We start from the raw sequence: 22,231 nt of genomic DNA, 5'->3' as shown, positions 1-22,231 counted from the left end.
CTCTAAGTTCTTTTTTGATAGCCTCGTAATAGCCTTGGAAAAGAAGAAGAGGTGGGTTCATGGTTCCTCTACAATCTTCTTGTTCTTTGTCCATAATCATCATTCACCCCTCCCCACCACACAACTTATTTTCCCACTTAAGAGGATAATTACTCTCTTCGCATATACCCCACCTCTTTCCTGCATGAAACGTGAGTGTCTCCCTGGTTCTTCTATATTATTTTGCTCCTTTAGGTCCTGATTTCCTGGATCCTTTCCCGTCTTTATATGCATGCCTTGTTGTTCTTGGATTGCCCTCAAACTTCGATTTTCACTTGATTTCCCTCTGTGAAAGGCCATGTGCATACTGGTTGCTACTCCAACTTATTTTGTCATGGGTTGCAGTAGTCCTTTCAGTACACTTTCCATTTTTTTTCCCTTGTTCAGCTCCTCTCATGTTAAAGCGTCTGTACCGCTTTTTTTTTTAGTTACCTTTCTCTCCTATTTTTCATTCGTGAGGATGATTTTCTACAAAGTTCCACTCTGAGCTTACTGTTCCTGTGGTTAACATTTTGGATTGTCTCCTATCTTCCTTTCTACTGAGATAGTTGGTTTCCATTCGATTCCTCTCTCACTTTGTCCATGGAGATGGTTGTTGATTTTCTTATCATCTGCTCATGTAGGAAATCACATTCCCTTTGAATAATACTCTTTCTTTTAAGTTCCCTGTCATAACCAATCATATCCAGGGCTGAAGACAAGCTTTTCACAGCAGAATAAATGCACATTTCAAATAAGCACAAGAGGTTGCAGTGGATTTTTCTCTGTTTAAATGGCTGATCACCCAATGAAAATGTTTGTGAATTTATTAATGGACTGCCCTGCAAGCATAATCCTATAGGTCTGCCGTTGTGAAGAATGCCATAGTTTCTTTTACATTAATTTATTTATTGGGAACGTGCAACAGCTAGCACTAATTAAACGTAAAAAATATAAAAATGCTGCCAGCTGAAGGGTATGTTTGGAAAGGAAATGAATTAATAAGTGCACTCTTTTTCAGGCGGTTGTGCACATGTGATCAGGCAAGATGCATATATCACAGTGCACATCAGCCAATGGAGGAAGTGGGCTGACTCGTTCCTCCATACTATACTGTGTGGTGAGCAGAAGCAAACTATGAATGACACTTTTTTTAAAAGATGATGCTGGTGAGCCATCTAAAGCCCCGTCTTAGCCAGCCTTAAAAAGGCTAACCGGGGCATATTTCTTCTAACTTGATTATAAAAAAGCACGCACAATAATGAAAGAACAAGGCACAGGTTGGAATCTTGGGTTCCAAAAGATGCAACATGCTCTCTGCATCTCCCAGCGAGTACATAGAGTGTGCAGGAATGTGTCCTACCAGTTTGTCTATCACATATTGGACTTGTCCCCAAAACCTGGCAGCAAGGCATCCTTTTAAGAAAGTGAGTGAAAAGTGTATATAGTCGAGCTAAAGTGTTTGCCTTTGACATTATAGATCTCTAGATTGTATTTATTTTTTGTGATTCCTTGAAAGGCCTTTGAAAAATATCCTTGATAAATTTGATATATCTGCACTATCTTCGGCAGTCGTTTATCACTGAGCACCTTTCGGCACATATGAATGATTTTAATACACTGGGATTTTAGCAAGCAGCATTTGACAGAGTGAAGTTGTTGCATAACTAAATAACCGCTAAACGACCTCTTCGATGTTGTGGTTAAGCGGGGCAGTAAGTCTGTGGACCACCCGAGGCTGTGGCACAGAGTGGAGTGGGAGTTCGTGGTACTTGTCACACCTTCTTCCTGGGTGGTATTTCCCCTTACCTCCTCCCTAGACTCCTGGTCACTGGGATCCGAAGCTGCCCTGCTGGTTCCTCTCCTGCTCCCTAATGCCCTAGGAAACTGCGGATGCCCTTCTGCTTCCTCTCCCTTCCTTGTCCACTGGAGCCCTCCCGCTGTGTGTGACGGACACTCACTTGGTGCGGCTGAGTTTCCCTGTGGCCAAGTGGCTCTGCACGGTGTGCCAGCGGCCTCGGCCCGCCTTGCCGTTGAGGGGCTCCCCCTGGTGGCTGTGTGGGGCAGACAAACTGCTCTTCAGGCTCTCACTGCGGACTTGCTTCTCCCCCAGGCGTCCATCTTTGTCCAGCAGCCCCGACGCAGAGCAGGCTGCAGACTTACTGCCCGACAGCAAGGTGCCACCGCTGGTAGGGTGGCCCCCAACATGGGGCAACAACAAATCAGGCACAGGCAGGACAGACAGAGAGAAAAGGAGGAGAGAGAGAGGGAGAGACAGACAGACAAGAGACAGACAGAGAAAAAAAGAGCATCATCAGCATAGCAAAGGAAAATATTCAGAGCATCTGTCACGGGATCAAGGAGAGAATCTGCAGCCCGGGAATTGAGCTATGATGGAGGTAAAAGTGACGCCATTTCCACAGCCAAGGGTTCACAAGGAGAGAACTGTTAAGGAGAGGCACCAGACAGCCAGCCACAGGAAGAAAAAGAAGCTATGTTAGTGAGTTTCACCACCACACAGAGTGCAAATGTGAGGATACTCCAAGTGACCAAAACGGGCAACCCTTCCTTGCACTAGAGAGGTAGGGGGAGGGAAGGAAGGAGGGAAGAGGAAAGGAGGTAGGTGGAAGTCCAAGTCAGCAGCTCCATCAGGGGCCTTTTATCAGAAATTAATTAGAGTTGGGAGGGGTAAGGAGGAAGGAGAGGCAGGAGGAGGGGTTGCTCGTCTCCATGGCCCATCAGCCCATGGGGTGGAGTGTGCGGCCAGAGTGGGGGAGTGGAGCGAGGAAAAGAAAGGTAAGGAAAGAAGGGGTGTGTGGAGGACGTAGGGTGGTGGTGGTGAGGTGGGTTACATACTCACTACATACGATCAGACCAGGCAGAGAGACTCACTTGAGGGATAGTCTCGGGTCGCCGTAGGGCGTGTAAGGCGACATGTTTAGGATAAACTCCTTGGGAGGGTAGGAGCTCCACTTCTGGTGGACTGTGCTGTCATTGTTATTCCAAAAGTCTTTGTCTAGGTCACTAGATTGGCAGAGACAGAGAAAAAAATAAAAAAGAGGGAAATACATGGAAAAAAAACTGAATTCCTGAGAGGAGAGGAAGGGAACCCCACTCCCACGCCCCTAAAAAGTCAACAGGCCAGTAAATAGTCCCCACTCTTATGGAGACATGTAGTGGGCGTGGAACACATGAATTCTGCTGTGGAGGAAAGTGAGTTAATATCTACAAGCTGCCAGTGAAAGGAATGAGGATGGGGAGTAGGTGCTGATGCAGAAGCAGAGGACCCTGTGCTGGTAGAAAGAAAAGAATTGAGTTAAAAGGGAACAAAGAGAGATCCTTGAAAGCAACTTTGAAGCAAATTGATGGTGCAATGGTTTATCGTCGTTCCTTACTTCTTAAGCGTAAGTTGCTAAAACTGTTGTCTTTAAGGGTGTACCAGTTCTTGTTATTTGGAAAATGTCTTCATGATCTCTTTGGGGATCTCGCCAAGGAAAATAACCTCTTATTGCTTTAAGTGGATCACCATGAAAACTGCAAAAATGTGGAGCTTTAACCTTAACAAAAAAATTCCAACTCCTTCTCTGGGAATGAAGCAATCGGACTAAACATTTGATAGGCTGAGGCCAGTAAGGAAGAAGAGGGTTTGCAGAAATTACATCATTACCCACCTATACCACAGCATGGCTGAGTTACAAGCTCTGGATTGCTTCAAGGGCCCAAGTACACAACGTCTGTTCATGCAGTAATCTTTGCCACATGAGTTATGTTTTTTTGACACCAGCGTTTATGTGCGTGGCTAAAATGTACTCTTAGGATATATACATAAATATTAAAAATATGTCAATACTCTGTGGCATTCATGCTTAGAAGACACAGTAAGAAAAGTAAATATTTCCAGAGTGGACTCAAACTTAGCTTGTAGGATGGGACAATAGGTTACAGAACCTGAACTTGCTTAGAACCTGACCTAACTGTCGCTTATAGGGCCTCACATCACATTTAGGGGTCTGGACTTGACCTTACATTTTAGGTACATAGGTCAGGCAGGCGAAATAAACCTAGCTGCAGAAAGTGAACTAACTCGTAGGACCATGACATTAGCTATACTTGTTGCACGTAGCCTTGGATTGGAGGACTCACTTTTGCTTTTATAATGTGACCTCAGTGAACAGGCCTCAACCTCAGCTTATATAATTTGAGCCTTTGCTTGCTGGACTTGAAGTTAGCTTCGAGAACCTAACATAACTTTGTGGGAAATTAGCTTAGTTTGAAGAACAAAGCACTTCCATGAAAACACTGTAGTACGTGATGGTAGCCTTAGGGCCTGGCTTTAACTTGTAAAGCCTGACATAAACTCGTTGGAACTGACCTTAGCTTGTTGGTCCTGACCTGAGTTTGAAAAACTTGCCGTATCTTGTAGAACTAAACGTTGGCTTGTAGAAACTGACCTAATCTTCTATAACCTCATATTAGCTTGTTGACCCAGAACTTAGCTGCAGGGACTGAAGTGCAGCATGAAAGGCCTGATCTAACTTATAAGAACCGCTCTTAGCTTAAAGGGTATGCCTTTCAATTGTAAGAAAGGACATTAGCTTGCAAGGCCAGATATTAGCTTGTATGAACTGATCTTAGCAGTAGGACCCTCACTTAGCATATGCCACCTGACTTCAGCTTCTATAAATTACCCTTACTGAGTGACAGAATCTTTGTAAAAAGAAGGCCTTTTGAAAGCATTACCTTATCATGTATAATTTTATCTTGAAGGAAACAACCTTAAATTGAATGCCTTTTCCTTGTTGTGAAAAACACAACTGTAGTGTGAGAGGTAGACATCACTGTTACTTCCACCACAAGACCTTATATTACAGTTGGCTTGAAAGAATCAGCTTTAACTTGAAGGAAGTCGCATTCGTTTGCTAGAGAAGGTGTGAGCTTGCACAGACACACAATTTCCTTTTTCACATGGTGGGTTGATTCAGGGAACTTCATGAAGAACAACAGCCTGCAGTGGCAGCTCTATGGATATCATGGACAGAAAGTGCTTTTCTTGCCAAATACAACTGCTTTGTCTCAGACGAGAAAGGGGAGAGCAAGGTCGGACAGTGCGGATAGTGGATTTGGGCAACATCAGCAGCCTCCAAGCATCCGACAAGATCAGAGGACACCATCAGCCCTTGAAGTAAAAAGGAACATCTCCAAACAGACTTCAAAATCACCCACCAGACCAAGGCCTTATTCTCGGCTTTCATCCGCAGGCATCCCTGAAGTCCCCTGCAGCAGAATGCAGCAGCAGCATTGTAAGGACCTGCAGAACTGAGAGCTCAGAAGGCGAGGGAGGTGACTGCATGAATTATCTGCACTTAAGGAGAGAACTCTGAGGTTCAAGTGTGCATACTAAACTACAGGGGGGCTTGCTGGTACCTAAGCATGCATACTAAACTCACTGGAGGTAACGACTCACTGGGTTCTGTCTACGTCTGAATACATACTAAACTCACTCACTCAAGGGGGCTGCTGGGGCCTGGTAGTGCATGCAATGGAAACATACTCATTGGAGGGGGCTGCTGGGCCTTGCTATGTGTGGGCACTACACCTACTCACTGGAAGTGAGCCTCTGGGGTCTGGCTGTGTGTGCATACCAAGTTCACTCACTGAAAGGGGGTCTTGGAGTCTGCCTATGTGTACACAAAAAACAGGAGGAGTGTTAGGGTCATGGCTATGTATTAACACTAAACTCACTCACTGGAGGGGGGGCTCATCTGGGCCTGGCTAAGTATACATACTGAACTCACTCACTGTAGGCGGCTGCTGGAACTGAGCTAGGTGTACAAAATGAACCCACTCATTGGAGGGTGCTGCCTGGCCCTAAGTGTGTGTGTACTACACTCACTCACTGGAGGGGGATTTCTGGGGGCTGGCAATGTTTGAATACTACCCTCACTTAGAGAGTGTGCTGGGGCCTAGCTATGTGCAGATACTAAACTCACTCACTGCAGACGGCATGAGGGGAATGGGCATATGTTCAGCGCATACTAGACTCACTCTCTGTAGGGGGGTTCTGGCTATGTGTATGTACTACATTTTCTAACAGAAGGGGAATGGTAGGTCCTGGCTACATGTACATTATAAACACACTCAATGGTACTGGCTGTTGGGGCCCAGCCATGCGTATATCATAAGTCTGCTTAAGGGGTGGGAGCTTCTAGCATCTAGCTTTGCATGTTGTAAGAGATCTGATTGTTTCAACTGGGTCCTCTTCTTATTGTCTACTAGATACTGGAGGTAATTTTATCCTGAATATTAAGATACCACGAATGGGTTTCTCACTGCATATGTTTCCTTGAAAGACATGAAGAGACACTGTAAGACTCATTATATGAGTGCTACTAAATGAAAGTACCAGTGCTGTGTTTGGTTTCTCAGGCAGACAGCCAGCCTGTTCTTTCCACGGGAAAGCTCCAGAACGCCTGGGCTTGCTTTCCTTTGCAGGATCCTACAAGGGGATTTTGTCTTAATCTGGGAAGAGGCTGACAGCACCTCCATGTGAGGCAGATGACATAAGGAAGGTATATGCAGCCCACTATTGCAGGGAAGCTTCGGACCATGGGGAGCTGTCAGGCTCAGAGACAAAGAAATACAGTCCTGAGTCTGTTCTTTCACGGACGCCCAAGACCAGGGGTTTACAAACCACTTTGAGTGGGACAGCTTTGGTTTTCCATGGGAGCGAATAGATGTAAATGGCCTACGCAAGGACAGGCCACAGTTATAAGTGTGACATTAAATTGTGGGTGGTGGATTAAGGGTAAGGGTGCTCCCCTACCTCTATTAGACGCTATATCTGATTGCGTTTCAAATGGCAGAGTCAGATTTGACGCAGCTGGACTGAGGGCCTCTAACGAGAAGGAAGTGGAGGAATGTTGTCTCTGTGGCTTGTTATCCACCAAAGTCAAGCCCTGTGAGGTTTCCTAAAGACAGAACACAGATGGAAGTCTGAACACGGAGGGCAGACAGACAGATCCGCGAACACGCAGGGTGCAGAACTTGGAAACGGATACAATTACTGGATTATAGGAGGGGATTAGGCTGCCCCGACCAAATTCTGCATATTATGTTCTACTACACAGCACCCTGAAGGCAGTTCTTATGGAGCAGACCAGCTCACCAATCATGACTGGTATGGCTATGACTTGGTGGAAGTTCTTTGTTGGAACGGGGAAGTGACTGACAGAGCCACCTTACACTCATTGTGAGGAGGTACCTGGAGCAGGAGCATGCTAGTGGAAGGCATGGGAGAGAGGTTTGGTCTGTTATGGAGACGCAGGCCCGAGACAGCCCCACGAGAGCTCTGTGAAGCATGGAAGCTGTGCACCGCGTGTGCTTGCACAAGGTGACTACACTTATCTAAGCCCTCCAGCCTGACTGAGGGTTAGAGGCAAAGGCACTCTAGAACTGTGATCTGTGCTGGGTTACTGGAGGAAGAAGAAGCCTCCAGGGGCCACATGTGAGTACTGCACCGGAATTTCATTGACTGACCATGCAGAATGGTGAAGCTTTGTCGAATGTAGCTTTAACTCTGAAACATTATGGATTTGCAGCGATTGATTGTTTTCTGTCATTCGTTTTTAACTCGTTTTAATTGTAAACTATTTTTTGATGTTACTACCTTGGCATAGGAACTTGACTGAGGGGGAGTCTTGATTCAGGTGTTACACTGGTACAACTAACTCTTATAGCACACCTGCAATAGGTTCCAATCTCAGCTCTCTGCTACTGAGGGACAAACAAGGCTGTCTATGTTTCCACCTGAACAACTCGGCTTCCTACAGATACAAAATAAACCCCCTGACTGGAAGGGCCTGCTGGAGCCGGCCTATGGATACATATTAAATGTACTCATTGCAGGCAGCGGCTGGGGGCGGTCTGCATCCTGCGCGCCGTGGTCCCTCACTGGAGGGGGCTGCTCGACCTGGCTGTATATATATTAAATTCATCTAATGGAGATGGATGTTATAGAAAGCTGATGACGCATACTAAACAGTAGGGAGTGGGTCCACGGGGCACTCAGTTTGTATGCGTAGGAGCGCTGCCCGCTGGGTAGAGGGCTGCTGGGACACGAGCATTCACATTTCCGCCCTTACTGAAGGCGACTGCGTGCCCTGGGTAGGTATGCATGCTGAACTCACGTACTGGCTGTGTATGTGTAAGAAACTCAGGCAGAGGAGAGGGGGAAGATGCCGAGCCCTGACTATATGTGCATACTAAACTAAATTCACTCACAAGAGTGGGCAGGTGCTTGCCTGCGTGCATATTAAACCCACTTAGTGTGGGTGGCTGTTAGGGCCTCACTCTGTGCATACTAAGCTGACTGACTGGAGGGGATTCTGGGGGCCTGATTATAAATGCACCCTAAAAGGAATGAAGGGGGGCTGCTCTACGGACATTGACTAATTATGCAGAATACATGAAGTTACTGGAGGTAAAGTGTGTCTTGCGGCGTTTGCGCGCTCTGGGTTGTCTACGGATGAACATTCTTTTGCCTGACGCAAGGTTAGGGGTGCTGGGACATGGGAGTGTCTCCACACAGTGCTCTTTCACCGAAGGGTGGGGGTTCTTATGGAGCATCTAAGAGGTGCTGTGCCATCACTGAAATAACTAGCCCAGAGGTAACAAGTGCTCGCCTTTCACTGAACTCATGAGCCCTGAGATTAGAGGTGATGTCCCATCACAGACTTCGCTAGTCCATCTATAAGAGCTGGTGCCCCATCGCAGACGTAACTAGCCCTTAGATATAAAGGAAGTGGATTGCCCCAAGACACCAGGATGATGTTTATCCTGGAGCTGTCAGTGGCATGAGCTTCCGTATCCCACTCCCCAACTTTTGCAACGTTATAGGTATGGACTGCAGTACCCAGGGGCCTAGAGCCACAAAGATATATGGGTTGTGATCATGGTTCCTAAACATCTACTATGAGGGCCTTGTGGTGTAAGTAGTGCTTCGAAGTTTCCTAGGCACGGCAAGCCGGTGAGTGCTTAGACTACTTCTAAACATTATTGCTTTCGCACTGCTTGGCTAATGCTGCAAACTACCTTTAACACCCATCGCACCTCTGGATTATACTATGCCATGTCCAAAAAACTACTGACTTCTCCAAAGTACCTATCTTTGTCGTTGGAGATCAGTTGATTGTCATACCATAGAAATACACCAACTAGAGAGTTTGCAGACTCACAAATCTTCAGCTTTCAATCTGCATGCAGGGGTAAATGGAAAATGAAGGGATAGGGCACAAAAAATATGTGACCAATGATATCCCCCTCGTCACTTATGCAATGGAGGAATATCCTAGAAGGAGCATTCAAGTCAAGCTATCCTGCTTAATCACAATGACCGATATATCGGGGTGCTGTTCTACCTTTGCTGTTAGGCCGTCCATGGAGGGTGAAGACATATGTTTGAAGGAAGGGATTCCATGAACTCTACAGAGATTCAGAAGATCTGAGGAATGCCTCGAAGGAAATGAAAGTGAAGCAATATTGGCATGGTGGGGCAGGAACCTTGGGAGTGTGATCCCACTGATGTTCCTGCAGAAGAACAACCTTATTGGACAAATAAACAATGAAAGGCAGGGCAAGTCCATTGAAGTATACCTTTGAAGGCATGTGGCTGCTCACTGACAAAGGAGCATGTGAAGATAACTGCAAGAACTGTGATAGCCAATAATAAGGACGAGTTGAGAGGAATGAACTTTCAGACACTCTCCTCCCAGGATCTTCTGATCTGCACAGATACTAATGGTAGGTCAGAATGAAGAATCTAAGAAGAATCACACTCATCACTACCAACTTTGCAAAGCTTAAGACAAATCTTTCAGCATTACCTGTAGTGGAGCTGATGATAACCAGGACAGTCCCATTGACAATCAAGGTGGTTATGACCCAGGATGGGAGCACCCACTTTTAAGCTAGACTGCCCCTTAGCAGACAAGTTCCCTGTGATGTTGTCTTCGAGCTATGCATCTTTGAGCTAGGCATCACTCAGACATTCACGAGGCAGGTGTGCCATCAGCATCATCCCAGCATGCAATGGCCTAGCCGAGGGTCAACATGATAGAGAGACCCCATGTGCTGCTTAGTCGCTAACGCTGCCCTGAAAGAGAACTCAACAGAAGTCACCATGGTGTGATATCCAGCCTAAGGAAGCACCAGATGGCTGACTATCCTGGAATCGAAGATGAAATGGAGTGGTCACCATTGCCACATCGTTCCATGACAGGAGGATGCCAGGTATACAGATCCGGGTTTTCCCTTTGCAAATAATCATTGCATGCCTCACTCTCATTTGTTTAATTGAAGCAAAGGTGCAAGTTCCAGAAAGGTGCAGTGATTTGTAAAAGAAAGCCTAGAAATGGATACATTGTGTCCTCCTAACTGGCAGTGATAGAGCAATCCTACCGACGGTGAGGGATAAGAAGACGAGCCAGAGCTAGGGAAGGCACTCGCATTTGTGATTCCTTCTGCCCAATTCCCTTTTAAAGTAAAGGCTTTTGTCCTTCCCGCCGATGTGGGTTAACATGGCTTGCTCTCCCAAGGCAGCCTCCTCGCTAGGGGCCTCTTTTTATCTTTGTCCCATCAAAGGAATGTCCTCTGGGATGGGCGTGAAACAGTGGCATCAGTGGTGACAACAAAACAGTACTGCTTCACCTGACCATTAAGCCCAGGGGCAGCCATTTCATATCGCGCTCTTGTTTCTTGTTAACCATCGCAAACCAAATAACCAAGATAGCCCTCATCTGACTATCAGTCTCACTGGTGGTCATTAGGTCGAGCGGGCAAGCGCTTTGACCTGTTGTAAGAATTTGGGCTTTTAACCCCGCCCACCTCACACCCAGCACTTTCACTCGTTCGTGGAAATGCCATTCAAAAATCAGTTGTTATCATTTGGAAATGCTTTACGTTTATCCCGCCTTGGGGCGGTTTTGTTACCACTTTGCAGACTGACCCTGCTACATGGATAACTGCACAATTGCCAATACGTTTGACTGTGAGCAAGCTTCTTTTCCCTTTTGTGTCTCTCTTTCATGCTCACGGCGGCCATGGTACTTTGAATCGGCTCGCTAATGTCAACTGATGTTTTACACTTCATTTTCAATTTATGTGGCAAAGAAAGTCCAGTTAGGAATTTACAACGCCAATAGCTCTAACTCGAGCAAATGCGAGACCCATTGCATTGCAAATGCTTGTTTTCAAATTCTTGTCCCCGTTAAGTCAATGGGTAGGTCTGCTGTTAGAACCACTGCTCCACTTGTATCATCCACTCAACGGCAGACTTCCTCTCCATTGAAGGAAAGCAGAGGAGACCCCTATGTGCATGGGAGACTGATTGGATCATGGCACAGTGGGTAACCTTGGATTTAGAGTAGCTATGCCTCAATAAGCAGCGTTTGTAGAATACCAAGAGCACGCAGGACACTGGCTAAATAGCAGTTCTCATTACTCTTAGGGGCGGATTCCACTACAAGGAACATGATTCAGCAGCCACAAGTGCTTGATCCACGATGGGGATGTTGTCTCTCACCTCTTCCACAAAACGACACTTCCAGAGCCCTATGTTAAGGAAATAAGATGCATTTGTCCCTTGCCTGCTTTGAGGCTGGTACTTTATAGGTCTCCTGTTGGCTGCAGACTGAGCAATATCATTGCACCTACTGCTTGGGGGGATGAACCGGAAATGAAAAGTGAATTAGACAGATTTGCCTTTGGGGTCTGCCGAACCCTTAGTGGCTTCCCTTGCAACTAGGGTGGCTCAAAAAAGGCCCACTTGTTTTCAATTAGGCTCTCCCAGAAGGCTGACGTGGTGCGGGGCAGTGGGAGAGGATGTCCATCAGGAATTGCGCATAATGGTTTCATGTTACTGAAAGCCAAAACATTTTTGACATGGAGTTTACATTTGTAGATTACAATCCATCTAATAGAATGAATTATGCAGGCAGACAGCGTTGCACAAGTCTCAGAAAGGAAGTGTGGTACAGCCTTAGAAACATATTTTGATGAGGATATCCAGTCAAAGAAATAATGTAAAGCAAGGAACGTTTACCCACTCAACCTCCACATTTTCCCACGGCCCACTAAAACACTTTTCAGAGGCTACAGGTTCGAAGCCACACCCTAACATCCCCGATGCAACCGGCAGACTCCAAAACCGGGGACCAGGTCATCTGAGAAGAGCATGTGACAGTCAGTCATCCATCTGAACAGCAGCTAGCCAAGCCATCTTCAGATCTAGTGACCCAAAGCTAATGTAGGGGTAGTGATTAGGAAAGAAGTTCAACTGCAGATTGAGAGAGAGATGATTTCGGAGTTCATTAACAGAGGACTTTCCTAACGCGGTCACTTAAATTCAGCCGTAAATGCTCTCTTTCCTGATCTATTTTGGAAGGAGATCAACAGTGAACTTTTCAGGTGCCTTGTGAGATTGTTTTGTCAGTGCCACCTGAAGTGGCAAGTGGGTTGACACATGAGGCATTTGTCCACCCCACAATGTCCTGACTGCAGAGGTGGTGAAATTCTTCCTGTTTTGACTCTAACGTGCCAGCTCACCACCAGAAAGCTGCATGCATATACTGGTATTTATTTAGCTAAAATGCACCTGGAGAGCAACAAAGTGCAGTACACAGCAATATGGCAGCCATCGATACCAGATAGGTAACAAGGGAAGGAGTGGACTAAGACTGATTACAACAGCAGGAGGGATTTGGGAAGGAGAAATAATTATTGAATGATTGAGGCTGGTGGAGCAAAAAGGATCCTTATCAAGGAACAATGAGGTGCCCTTTGAATTAAGAGAGAAATGTCTTGGCTCTTAGTCTTTTCTTTTTTGCATTGTTTTTTACTCTGCATTTGCAATATCCTGATTCACTGTTGTTTCGTTGGGTACTTGAGATGCTTGTTTAACAAGACATGTATAATTGTATTCAGGTTGATGCAGATTTGTAGTTGGTTGAGGAGGCCTTGATGATGGTGATGGTGCAGGCTTGGAGGGGGCCAGAGCATGTGCTTCACTGCGGGAGAGATCTAGTATTATGTCTCAATTATTTGATTTTAGTAGGACCAGCCTTGAGCGAGTGATGCCAGCGACTATAGTGTTGCTGTCGTCCAGATGGGAGGAAACCCGGACTTTGGCAGTTCTTCTGAATCGGTGAAACAGGGTTTTATTGACCTCTCCACATTTCAAGAAATAAATCAAAAGTTGGTAGGGCATGTTCTGTACTCCTCCTACTACTCCTTCTTTGAACCTGAGAAAAATCTCTAATATATTTTATTATGTAACTCTCTTAAGACATTCCTGTTCTCCTTCTGCTAACGCATACTAAATGTATGCATTGCTGCCTCACTAGCACACTGATCACTAGCACCCAAAAAACATTTTGGGTGGTAGAGCACTTCACACAATTCATTATAAAATGGCATCAAGGTAGGTCTGCCACCATCTTGGTTATTCTTGTCTGCCTATTATTGAACATGTTCTGCCATCTTCTGAGGAACAAAATGGTGGCTAGTGCAGACATGATTAATAGGGTAAAACTGCCTGTCTTGCATAGATTTCCTCAGTGCCAATGAATGGATGAGTGGTGACATGGAAGCGTACGATGTAGCCCATAAAAGCCCAAGTCACAATTCTTATCACTCTCCTGACTTATAAGACCCTGTGATGCTGGGTCGGGGAACCTCCGTCTTTGGAGGAGTCACAGGTGAAGTTGTGAAAACCTACCTAGGGATAATTTTACTCTGAAAGGCAGGGAATGCTTTCTCATGCTCATGGGCTCATGCTCATGGGCGATCGGTGTTGGTGAGGGTAGAGGATATGCTTGTGGTCCTTGGGTTTCTCTCTAATACTGTGTTGTCCATAGAGACTATCAGCATCAGCCATCCTGTGTTTGACATGGGACCAGACTCTCTGGTATTTGAAAAAGACTCCTTTGTAATATATTCCCTAACTAGATAGTTTGAATATGTAAGCTACTTGAGGAGCCCTTTACCCAGTGATTCCTTATTTGTAAATAATAATAATAATTCATGGTTTACATAAAATCACTGGAAGAATCTAATTTAGGGTTACAGATCAGCAAGCAATCTCTTATTACTGACATCTGTGTCACATGGCAATGATAGAGATATGACGTCTGTGCACTGGAATATGAGACTTAGAAAAGTCAATCAATCTATACCTTCAGATCCTGAAGAGACTTGGTCTGGGCATTAGATCAGCTCTTCCTCTTCTCCCTTGATGTCAGGCCATTATAGCATGCATTGTCCAGCCCAAAGTTTCTTACATGTAGCTTGCTTCCTTTGTCTACTTTCTTGACCCTCTTGGTCACCTCTTTGTGAGGCTGTCATGTTGAATTACATAAACGTTCTGTGCTTTTACTAAGAGTGCAGATTGTTTGTCAGTTCAAAAGGCAGATGTTTTTGCATAGAGTCGCGCTCAGAAACCAAGGACGAGGATCATCTCTGAAAGGAACATAGGACAGAGTATGACTTCTGCTTCACAAGGTCTTTACTGTGGCTTTCTATCAGAGAGTAACACAAAGAGCCTTGTTCTTGAGGAATGAAAAGGGATACATGACAGTCTGGTTGCAGGGCACAAAGCATTGTGCTTTACTGACTATCCCTAATTTTGGGAACAGAGGAACAGTTCTATCCTAGCAGAAGCTAGTCATGAGGCAGCTAGAATGAGGGTAGTACTGCAGTTTGAGCTGGTGTCCCATTCCTGATGAAACTAGTCCCAGGGTAACAAGATGCTCTTGCAGAAGAAGGAAGTCTTCGGGACCTATTTTTCATGGTGCTGATGCAGAGGTATTAGGTGTGTCCCATATTACGTTTAGCTAGTTCCTGGATAGCAAGGCACTCTCTCATCTTGGAAATGTCTGACCCTTAATACCACTGCTATTAGCTGGATTAATGTGGTCCAGATACTTCTTGGATGCAGTTAGTATTTTTGGTATTTGAATATTTGCTTTTCTGAACGTACACTCACAGCCAGGTGCATGGAGGCTTGGTGGCTTAACTGATTGGTGGATGGGCCTGTTTGTGAAATGGATGGTCACTAATGGAATGGTAGCTTATGGCGTAGCGGGCAAAGTTGTGGTAGTGGAAGACCTGGTATCTGAACGTTTAGTGCCTAAAGTCCTAATCACTGAGGGCAGTTTGGAAAATGTCACAGAGGATAAAGACCTGGTTGCTGAAGTGCTTTGGCTGAAAGGCTACTAGTTGAAGGCTGTTGTCGGAAGGCTTGGGGTAGGCTTAGTCCTGGAATGATGGGCTGTCAGCTGTGATCTGAGCCCTTGGGAGTTCAGACTCCTTGCTATCTGATCATATTTCAACCGCCAGTCCCCTTGCATTAAGGGGACCTCAGACCGGCTACTGCAGGCACACACCTGATGATGGCAGGAATAATAAAACTTAAACATTTGGCACAATAAATCCTTCTTTCAGCATCCCGTCTTTTTTCTGCTCCGTCTTGGCAGACACTAGATTTTTAATGATTTGAATGCTAGTGCACACTGTCCCCATCCAGGGGTCTGTCATAACCCACAGAAAAGAGAAGCATAGTTCCTCCTCCCCAGCATTCCTTTGTAGGTCCTGGAATGCCTCAATGTGATGGGCAAAGAAGTGGAGAGGTGTACTGAGTGACAGTGACAGCTTGGACTTGGAAGATGCAAACCCTATTCACTTCCCAGAAAGAAAAGGCAAGCATCAGAGGCTCAGAGATGACTTCCATTAGCAGGTCGGGTCAATGGGCAACGAAGAACAAACAAAACAGTCACAGCATGCTTCCACAAACTGCAAAGAGGAGGAAGCGAGATAGAGTGAAGGACCTCAGAAAACTACAGAAGACTCCCCTGAGAAGATAGGCAGCCAACAAAGAAGGCAGCATCGAGTTACAGTCTGCTTCCACCAATTGAAAGCACAAGTAAGATACAACAAGAAGGCCTCAGAGAAGACCCTTTGAGCAGGCATGAGCAGATGATTCACAAGGAAGCCACCATCTCAGAAGTCTAAAAAATATCCATCTTAGCAGGCAGAACACACCCTGCTTCTATTGAGACGTATGATAAATGGTTGCAATGGAGAGAGAGTAACCAATGGTAGATGTCCCTCCTGCTAGGCCTAGTGTAGGAGGTGGCCGTGGGGTACTGTACAGTCCATAACGTCAACTCACACCACATTTAAATAAGGAATGAATGACAATAACAGTGAAATGCCACAAGATGCTTCTTGGTTGAAGGCCTTGTAGGGCTTGAAGTCCAAACTTTAACTGTGCAACCAAGACTACAAGTGCTAATAAGTTTGATCTTTCTTCCCTGAGTCTTTGAACCCCTCCTTAATCCACACACCTTAAAAAAAAGGTCCCCACCCCCCACAGCACTTACTTGATGGCTTTCTTTTCACTTCGGCCCCCGCGGCTGGAATCAGGGGTCCCCACTGTCTCCAGAGTGTTCTTATACCGTTTACCCTACAAATGGTAAAAGAAGGAACCATGAGAGTTACATTTTTCAAAAGGTGAGCATGTAGTAGCTGACAACCTAGAGTTTGGTGGAAAAGAGATGAAGACTCGCCTCTTTAAAGAACAGTACATCACAATGCATTAACTGCCCACAACGCAGCTTCCTATTACTTGCCAACTTTAAACTTGCCTTTGGCCATGTTCAACACTCCACTGTCTTCTGGCTAGGTTTGCACCATAGAAATACCACATACATACATGCAGAGCGTATGAGGGGTGAAGGCATGCAGAAGGAAACTGCCTGTTCCATTGGCAGTGCATTTTGAATTCCTCACGTTTGCAGTTTTCTTCCACTGATCAGTGTGTGTGGAACAGTTGCAAAGGTTTTACCTCATCTGACTGCATGTCTCATGATGGACACACAGCCCCGCATATGTGACCCTCATTTCTGCGGACCGGCCACTACACACACCATTTTTAAGTCCAATTGCCAATTTGCTCCTGTGTCTCTCCAAATGATTCATTCTGTCAAATGCATTTACCAGAAAAAATGTCATTTATCAGAGGACCCTGATCATTATGACTCATACAGGTTCAGAGATATGAAGGAAAACTGAGCACATGGTGTCACCTCCATTACGGCATCACTGTACGTGAACATCAATGGATCTGAGTATGTGCAGCAATGGGACTCTGATGGAAGCAGGGATGGTTATTCATATACAGAGATGAAGTCTATGCGAACCTATGAAGTACATCCCAGGACAATTCCTGGTTCCCTCCCGTAAGAGGAAAGGAGTGCCCACCAAGATGCAATGTTTGGTCACCTTGCTCTCATTCCTTACAGTGAGGAAGAAAGTGCCTTAAACGTTTTGGTTTTCATTCCTTTACTGTGACTGACTTAATGCTTCTAGGAAGAGAGCTAACATGTTTGCCAGACAATTGAAAGTTGTAGGTGAATTTCTTTTAAACTCTGTAGGCTTGGAGCTATACATTATATCAAGTTTCTCCTTCACAGTTTTCCAAATAGGGATGGGGTCTCATAATTTTTCGTCACTGCTGCCATAGAGAATAGCATCTTTTATAGGACGGGCACAAATTATTTGGTGACTCGTGGAAGCTGCCTCAACTGAACAGCTACACAAAATAAATTCAAAATTTTAAGAACATAAATTGTTTTTCCGTGCTCAAACATATATCTATACAATTTGGTTAGGATACTCGAATGAAAACAACTCTGGTAATTTCACTTGCCGACTATGTGAGGGGCTAATCTTGAGGTCTATACCTACTGGGCAACCACACTGCCCAAAAGAGCCGAGAGGCAAACTGGTTCTAATGAATGTCATCTTGGTTCACCTTTGGTAGCTTGGTCTGAGCGGCAAATCAATTCTCATAGAGATGTAAGAAGGCACTTGCATGTAACAGCCAAGCAAGTTTTATTAAAACAGACATGGCCCAGAGAACTAGGTAAAGTCAACATGCAGAAAGTCTCAGTAACCGAGAAAGCGCTGTGCTGTCTCTCCCATAAAGACGGCACTTTGATCCCCTCCCCTCGTTTTGCCGTCTCGCAACCGTGTGCTCCGTGTGCCTACGCCTGAGACACGATGCAACCAAACGCAGTATCCCACCTCGTCACTGTATCATTCTAAAACATACATGTCGGAAGAAGAGAATGGAGTCTTCATGAGACAAAGCACGTCTACGGCCAGTTCGTTTGCACCAAAATTGAGGCAAATGACACTAGAGACCACTTAAACACGTTGGAATTGCCATGTCCTGAGCCGCAGTCCCCTCTCCTCAGCTTGAACTGAAATACAGGCCTTATGGCGCGCCCCTGATCCCCATCTGTAAATTGTATTATTGTTTCTTTCTGCATCTTTACCAACAACCCCAACTGGAAAGTTCTTTTGTACCCAGGTTCCTACGTATACTGCGTCCTTTGGCAAGGCTTCACAATTCTAAAAAATTACATAATTACATTCTCCCACCATTGCCCAGCTGCCATGCACTGTTTCCTGGGCATCTGGACTGCCCTGTGCTTTGGAAGATGCCAAACTGGCATTTCAACTGTTCCCCTTTAGCTTTGAAAGGAACAAGATAAAGGAGATGGGAAAGACGGTGAAGTATAGGACGGTCGTTGAAGAATGCTGACACCTGTCATCTCTCCCCGGGTTTCCTGTCTCTGTGCACCCGCCCTCTCAGAGTTCTACACGTTCCGGAACATCACGTCACACCGGTGTGGGTGGGGGAAGGGTGTGTGTGTGGGGGGGGGGGGGGGGGGGGGAGTTGAGAGTAGGGAGAAAGAGAGAGAGCGAAAGCGAGGAGCTGAAAATTTGAAGATTCTCGTCCATGATTATTCATTCACTCCAATGTCAGGGCAACAGTAGTAACGTCATGCATCCTTTGACCCCGATTACATCACAAAATTGATCACGTGTTTCATTACCCCAAAAGTTCCTGTTTGCTGATGAGAGGCTAATTCTAAGAAAAGCAATGGGAGCTTTTCGAGCACAGTTTACTGCCAATCCCAGACACTCCCTTCAGGGCCTCTGAGAAAGGGGTTCTGAGGAGCAGAGACAGGGTACCAAAGTACAAGTTAGTGCTAGCAGCTGATGCCCATAACTGACCTACGTGTGAGCATCCACATTCTGCGCTGAGGCCAATGCTGCTCTGATAACCTAGTGTTGTGTTATCACCCCTTCGGTTCATCCAAGGACCCCTCTATGCTGCACTTCACTGTATGGTACCGAATGTGCCAGTCAGAAGTCACAGAGAAGAAAGTGACGGTGGGCGATTATGTGAGAGTTGTGGAGATGAGCAGCAACCATTGTTTACCTTTACCCAACCCAGTGGTGCTCAATCATTGTTGCTGCCAGGGGCGTCGTGAACACCCCACTCCCAAGCACCTTTCCGGTTTAGCAGCTAAAACGGTTTTGGAGTGCTTAATGGGCCTCTTCTGTCTACAGCTTGGCAGACAAGGGCCATAAATAACGTGAAAGAGGGGTGTGAATGGTTGGTTGAGTGAGTAAAAGGACTGATTGATAGGTGTGTGAGTGAAAAGTTGGATACGTGAGTTAAAGGGTGGATGGCTGGATGAATGAGTGAAAAGATGGATGTAAGGATGGATGAGTGAAAGGGAGGATGGATGTAAGGATGGAAAAAAGTGTGGATGGGTGGATAGGTAGGTGAAAGAATGGATGGATGAATGAAAGAAAGAGGGCGGGTGGATAAAAGTGAGTGAATGAGTGAAAGGATGATAAGATGGACGGGTGGAGTAAACGGATAGATAGATGGATGAAAGGATAGATGGATGAGTGAAAGAATGAAAAGATGGGTGATAGGGTGGGTGGATGGTGGATGGATGGATTGATTGATGGATGGACGAGTGAAAGGGTGGATGGATGGATAGATGAAAGAGTGGATGGATGAGTGAAAAAATGGATGAGTGAAAGGGAGGGTGAATTGTTGAAAGGGTAGATGGATGAATGAGTGAATGAGTGAAAGAATGGATGGATGGATGAGTGATAAGAAAGGTGGATGGATGGCAGATGAGTGAAAGCATGGACGGATGAGTGAGTGGATGGATGAATGAGTGAAAGCATAAATGGATAGATGGATGAGTGGTTGTGTGGAAGGATGAGTAAAAGGATGGATGTTTGGATGGCTGAGCGAAAGGATGGCTGATTCTAAGTGAGGATAGATGGAGTGCAAGGCTGGAGGGATGAGTGAATGAGTGGGGTGATGGATGGATGACAGAAAAGATGGATGATAGAAAGGATGGATGAAGAATAAATGACTGAAAGGATGGATGAATGACAAAGGATGGACTGATGGACGGATGGGCTTGGAGATGAATACATACGTTTGGATATGGATGGGCAGATGGACTGAATGGTGAAGAATGAATGGATGACTGTGTGGGTATCAGCAGGTGGCTAGAAGGATGAATTGATCGATGCTTGGATGGAAGAGACGTGAGCGCTCTTTTGAGGAGGGCTAAGATGACATGCTTCGTTTGCTTGGTGCCATATGAGCTTTGGTTCAAAGCAGGGGATATTTAAATTTTCTGGCCTGCCTAGGTTGAGGCTTAAGACTGCGGACCGTCCCTGTGTGTTGGCTGCTCTTTCTCTAGCGCCGTCCTGTTATGAACGCAAAGCTGTGTTTTCTTTTGTGTTTTGTGCAGAGACACTGTTCTTCCAGTTTGAGTATCCATGTTGGGATATATCCCATGTACCCGTGTGAATTTTTTCCATCTGTTCTATTGGGAGTTCCTGTACAGAAGGCAATGGGGCCCTGATTCCATCCAGGACCGCACGGGAAACCAAGCTCAGCCCTCGCAAAAATGTTGAAACAGCCGCTCAATGAATGTTGACCGCCTCGAGAATGCGTCAAAGGGGGCATGATGGAGTCATGGCAGCCTATTTTACTGTAAAAACAGCCCCCAGGATTACAGCGCAGCGGGGAAATGCCAGGGTGCCAGAAAGATCAGTTCAGTCTTGTCTCCACCCACAGCTGTTGGTGAAGCAATGATGGTTATGGATCATTTGGGAATGGTTTAGGGACAATGGATTTTTCAGCGGGTGACGTTCCGTGCCCTGGGCACCCTTCAATGCTCCCTGCATCAGAGGCAGTTTGTCAGAGGCTTCCAGCCTTATTTTCTGCCATTGCAGATTGTACTGTGCTTCTTGGTTTAGAGTGAGTGATGAGACATTCAAGGCCTTAAATTTAAAACAGCTTCGCCAGAAGAAGTCATAAATGCAGGGAGTGATGGAGAGGGTGATTTTCGGTTTTCACATTTCTCGCAGGACTGATCTTCACTCAAGCGATGCTCACCTGGAATAAGAAACAGTATTTGTTTTATTGTATTTTGAATGGCAAAGGATTGGCTGCTGGGTTATCCTGACAAGGTTCGAGTATGTGACCTACAGTTCCCACATGGATGGACTTGGTCTCCCAGCACCTGCTGTACCATTTGGCCCTTGAACACGTTATTTGTCCTTTGCCCCTGTCGTAGTAATGGATGCTATGTATAAAGCCACCAAGAACATTGGCCACACTTGAGGGCTCAGATAGAGGGAATTCCTGTTTTGGGACAGTTGAATCCGAGGAGGGGAGCTGCAGAACCAGCGCTGGAGGTGGGCAGTGCCAGAGGCCGTAATTAAAAGTCGTCTCCTGGGAAGGGCATGGGCATATCAATCACAGGTGTAGGAATCAGGAGCCACGCCCTACTTTTTGAATGCGGTGCATTTCCTCCCTCTATATTTGGAGGCTCCTATTCTTAAGTGGGGGTGCTTTCTCATGGGTTATAAGAGGCTGAATGATGACATTAAAAGGAACGAAGCACTACATGTGTTTGGGAATCCGTATGTTTGAATGCCACAGTTCTTTCTGTAGGTTGTGCTATCTAAAGGCAAGTATCCTCTAGAAGTTGCAAATTGCACTGTCATAAGTTTTGTTCTGGGCCACTTCAGTCCTGAGACACTGGACAGACAGGATTACACAGTAGAGTTCAGTGTCCCGTTGAAAGGCACCGTTGTGGTCAGCTGACCTGGAGGCTTGTACTGACTTTCATGGGAGAGGAACCAAATATGCCATTTTGCTTGTAGTACGTTCAACTGAGAGAGTACCACAGCGCTTCTATCAAATCCCAAGTATGTCTTGCTACAAAGAGTGCTTTACAAACTGCATAAGGCCACTGTGCTT

The 22,231-nt window shown here is 45.8% G+C and overlaps 1 protein-coding gene across 7 annotated transcripts in view; it reads right to left on the bottom strand.

Annotated features, from left to right (window-relative positions):
* SYT7 (synaptotagmin 7) overlaps positions 1–22,231 on the bottom strand; it is a 614,604-nt gene that overhangs the window by 231,490 nt on the left and 360,883 nt on the right. For 3 of the 7 annotated variants that reach the window (XM_069223242.1, XM_069223243.1, XM_069223244.1), the window contains exon 3: positions 16,452–16,534. In XM_069223242.1, coding sequence (XP_069079343.1) covers positions 16,452–16,534 — 83 coding nt within the window. Of the gene's footprint in view, positions 1–1,979; positions 2,205–2,910; positions 3,043–16,451; positions 16,535–22,231 lie in introns of all 7 variants that reach the window. The other 4 variants (XM_069223238.1, XM_069223239.1, XM_069223240.1 and 1 more) reach the window with 2 other exon arrangements.

This window comes from Pleurodeles waltl, chromosome 3_1 (assembly GCF_031143425.1).
Source record: "Pleurodeles waltl isolate 20211129_DDA chromosome 3_1, aPleWal1.hap1.20221129, whole genome shotgun sequence".
In the NCBI taxonomy this organism is placed as follows: domain Eukaryota; kingdom Metazoa; phylum Chordata; class Amphibia; order Caudata; family Salamandridae; genus Pleurodeles; species Pleurodeles waltl.
The sequence above is the reverse complement of the archived record's forward strand: the minus strand, read 5'-3'. Positions and strand labels throughout refer to the sequence as shown.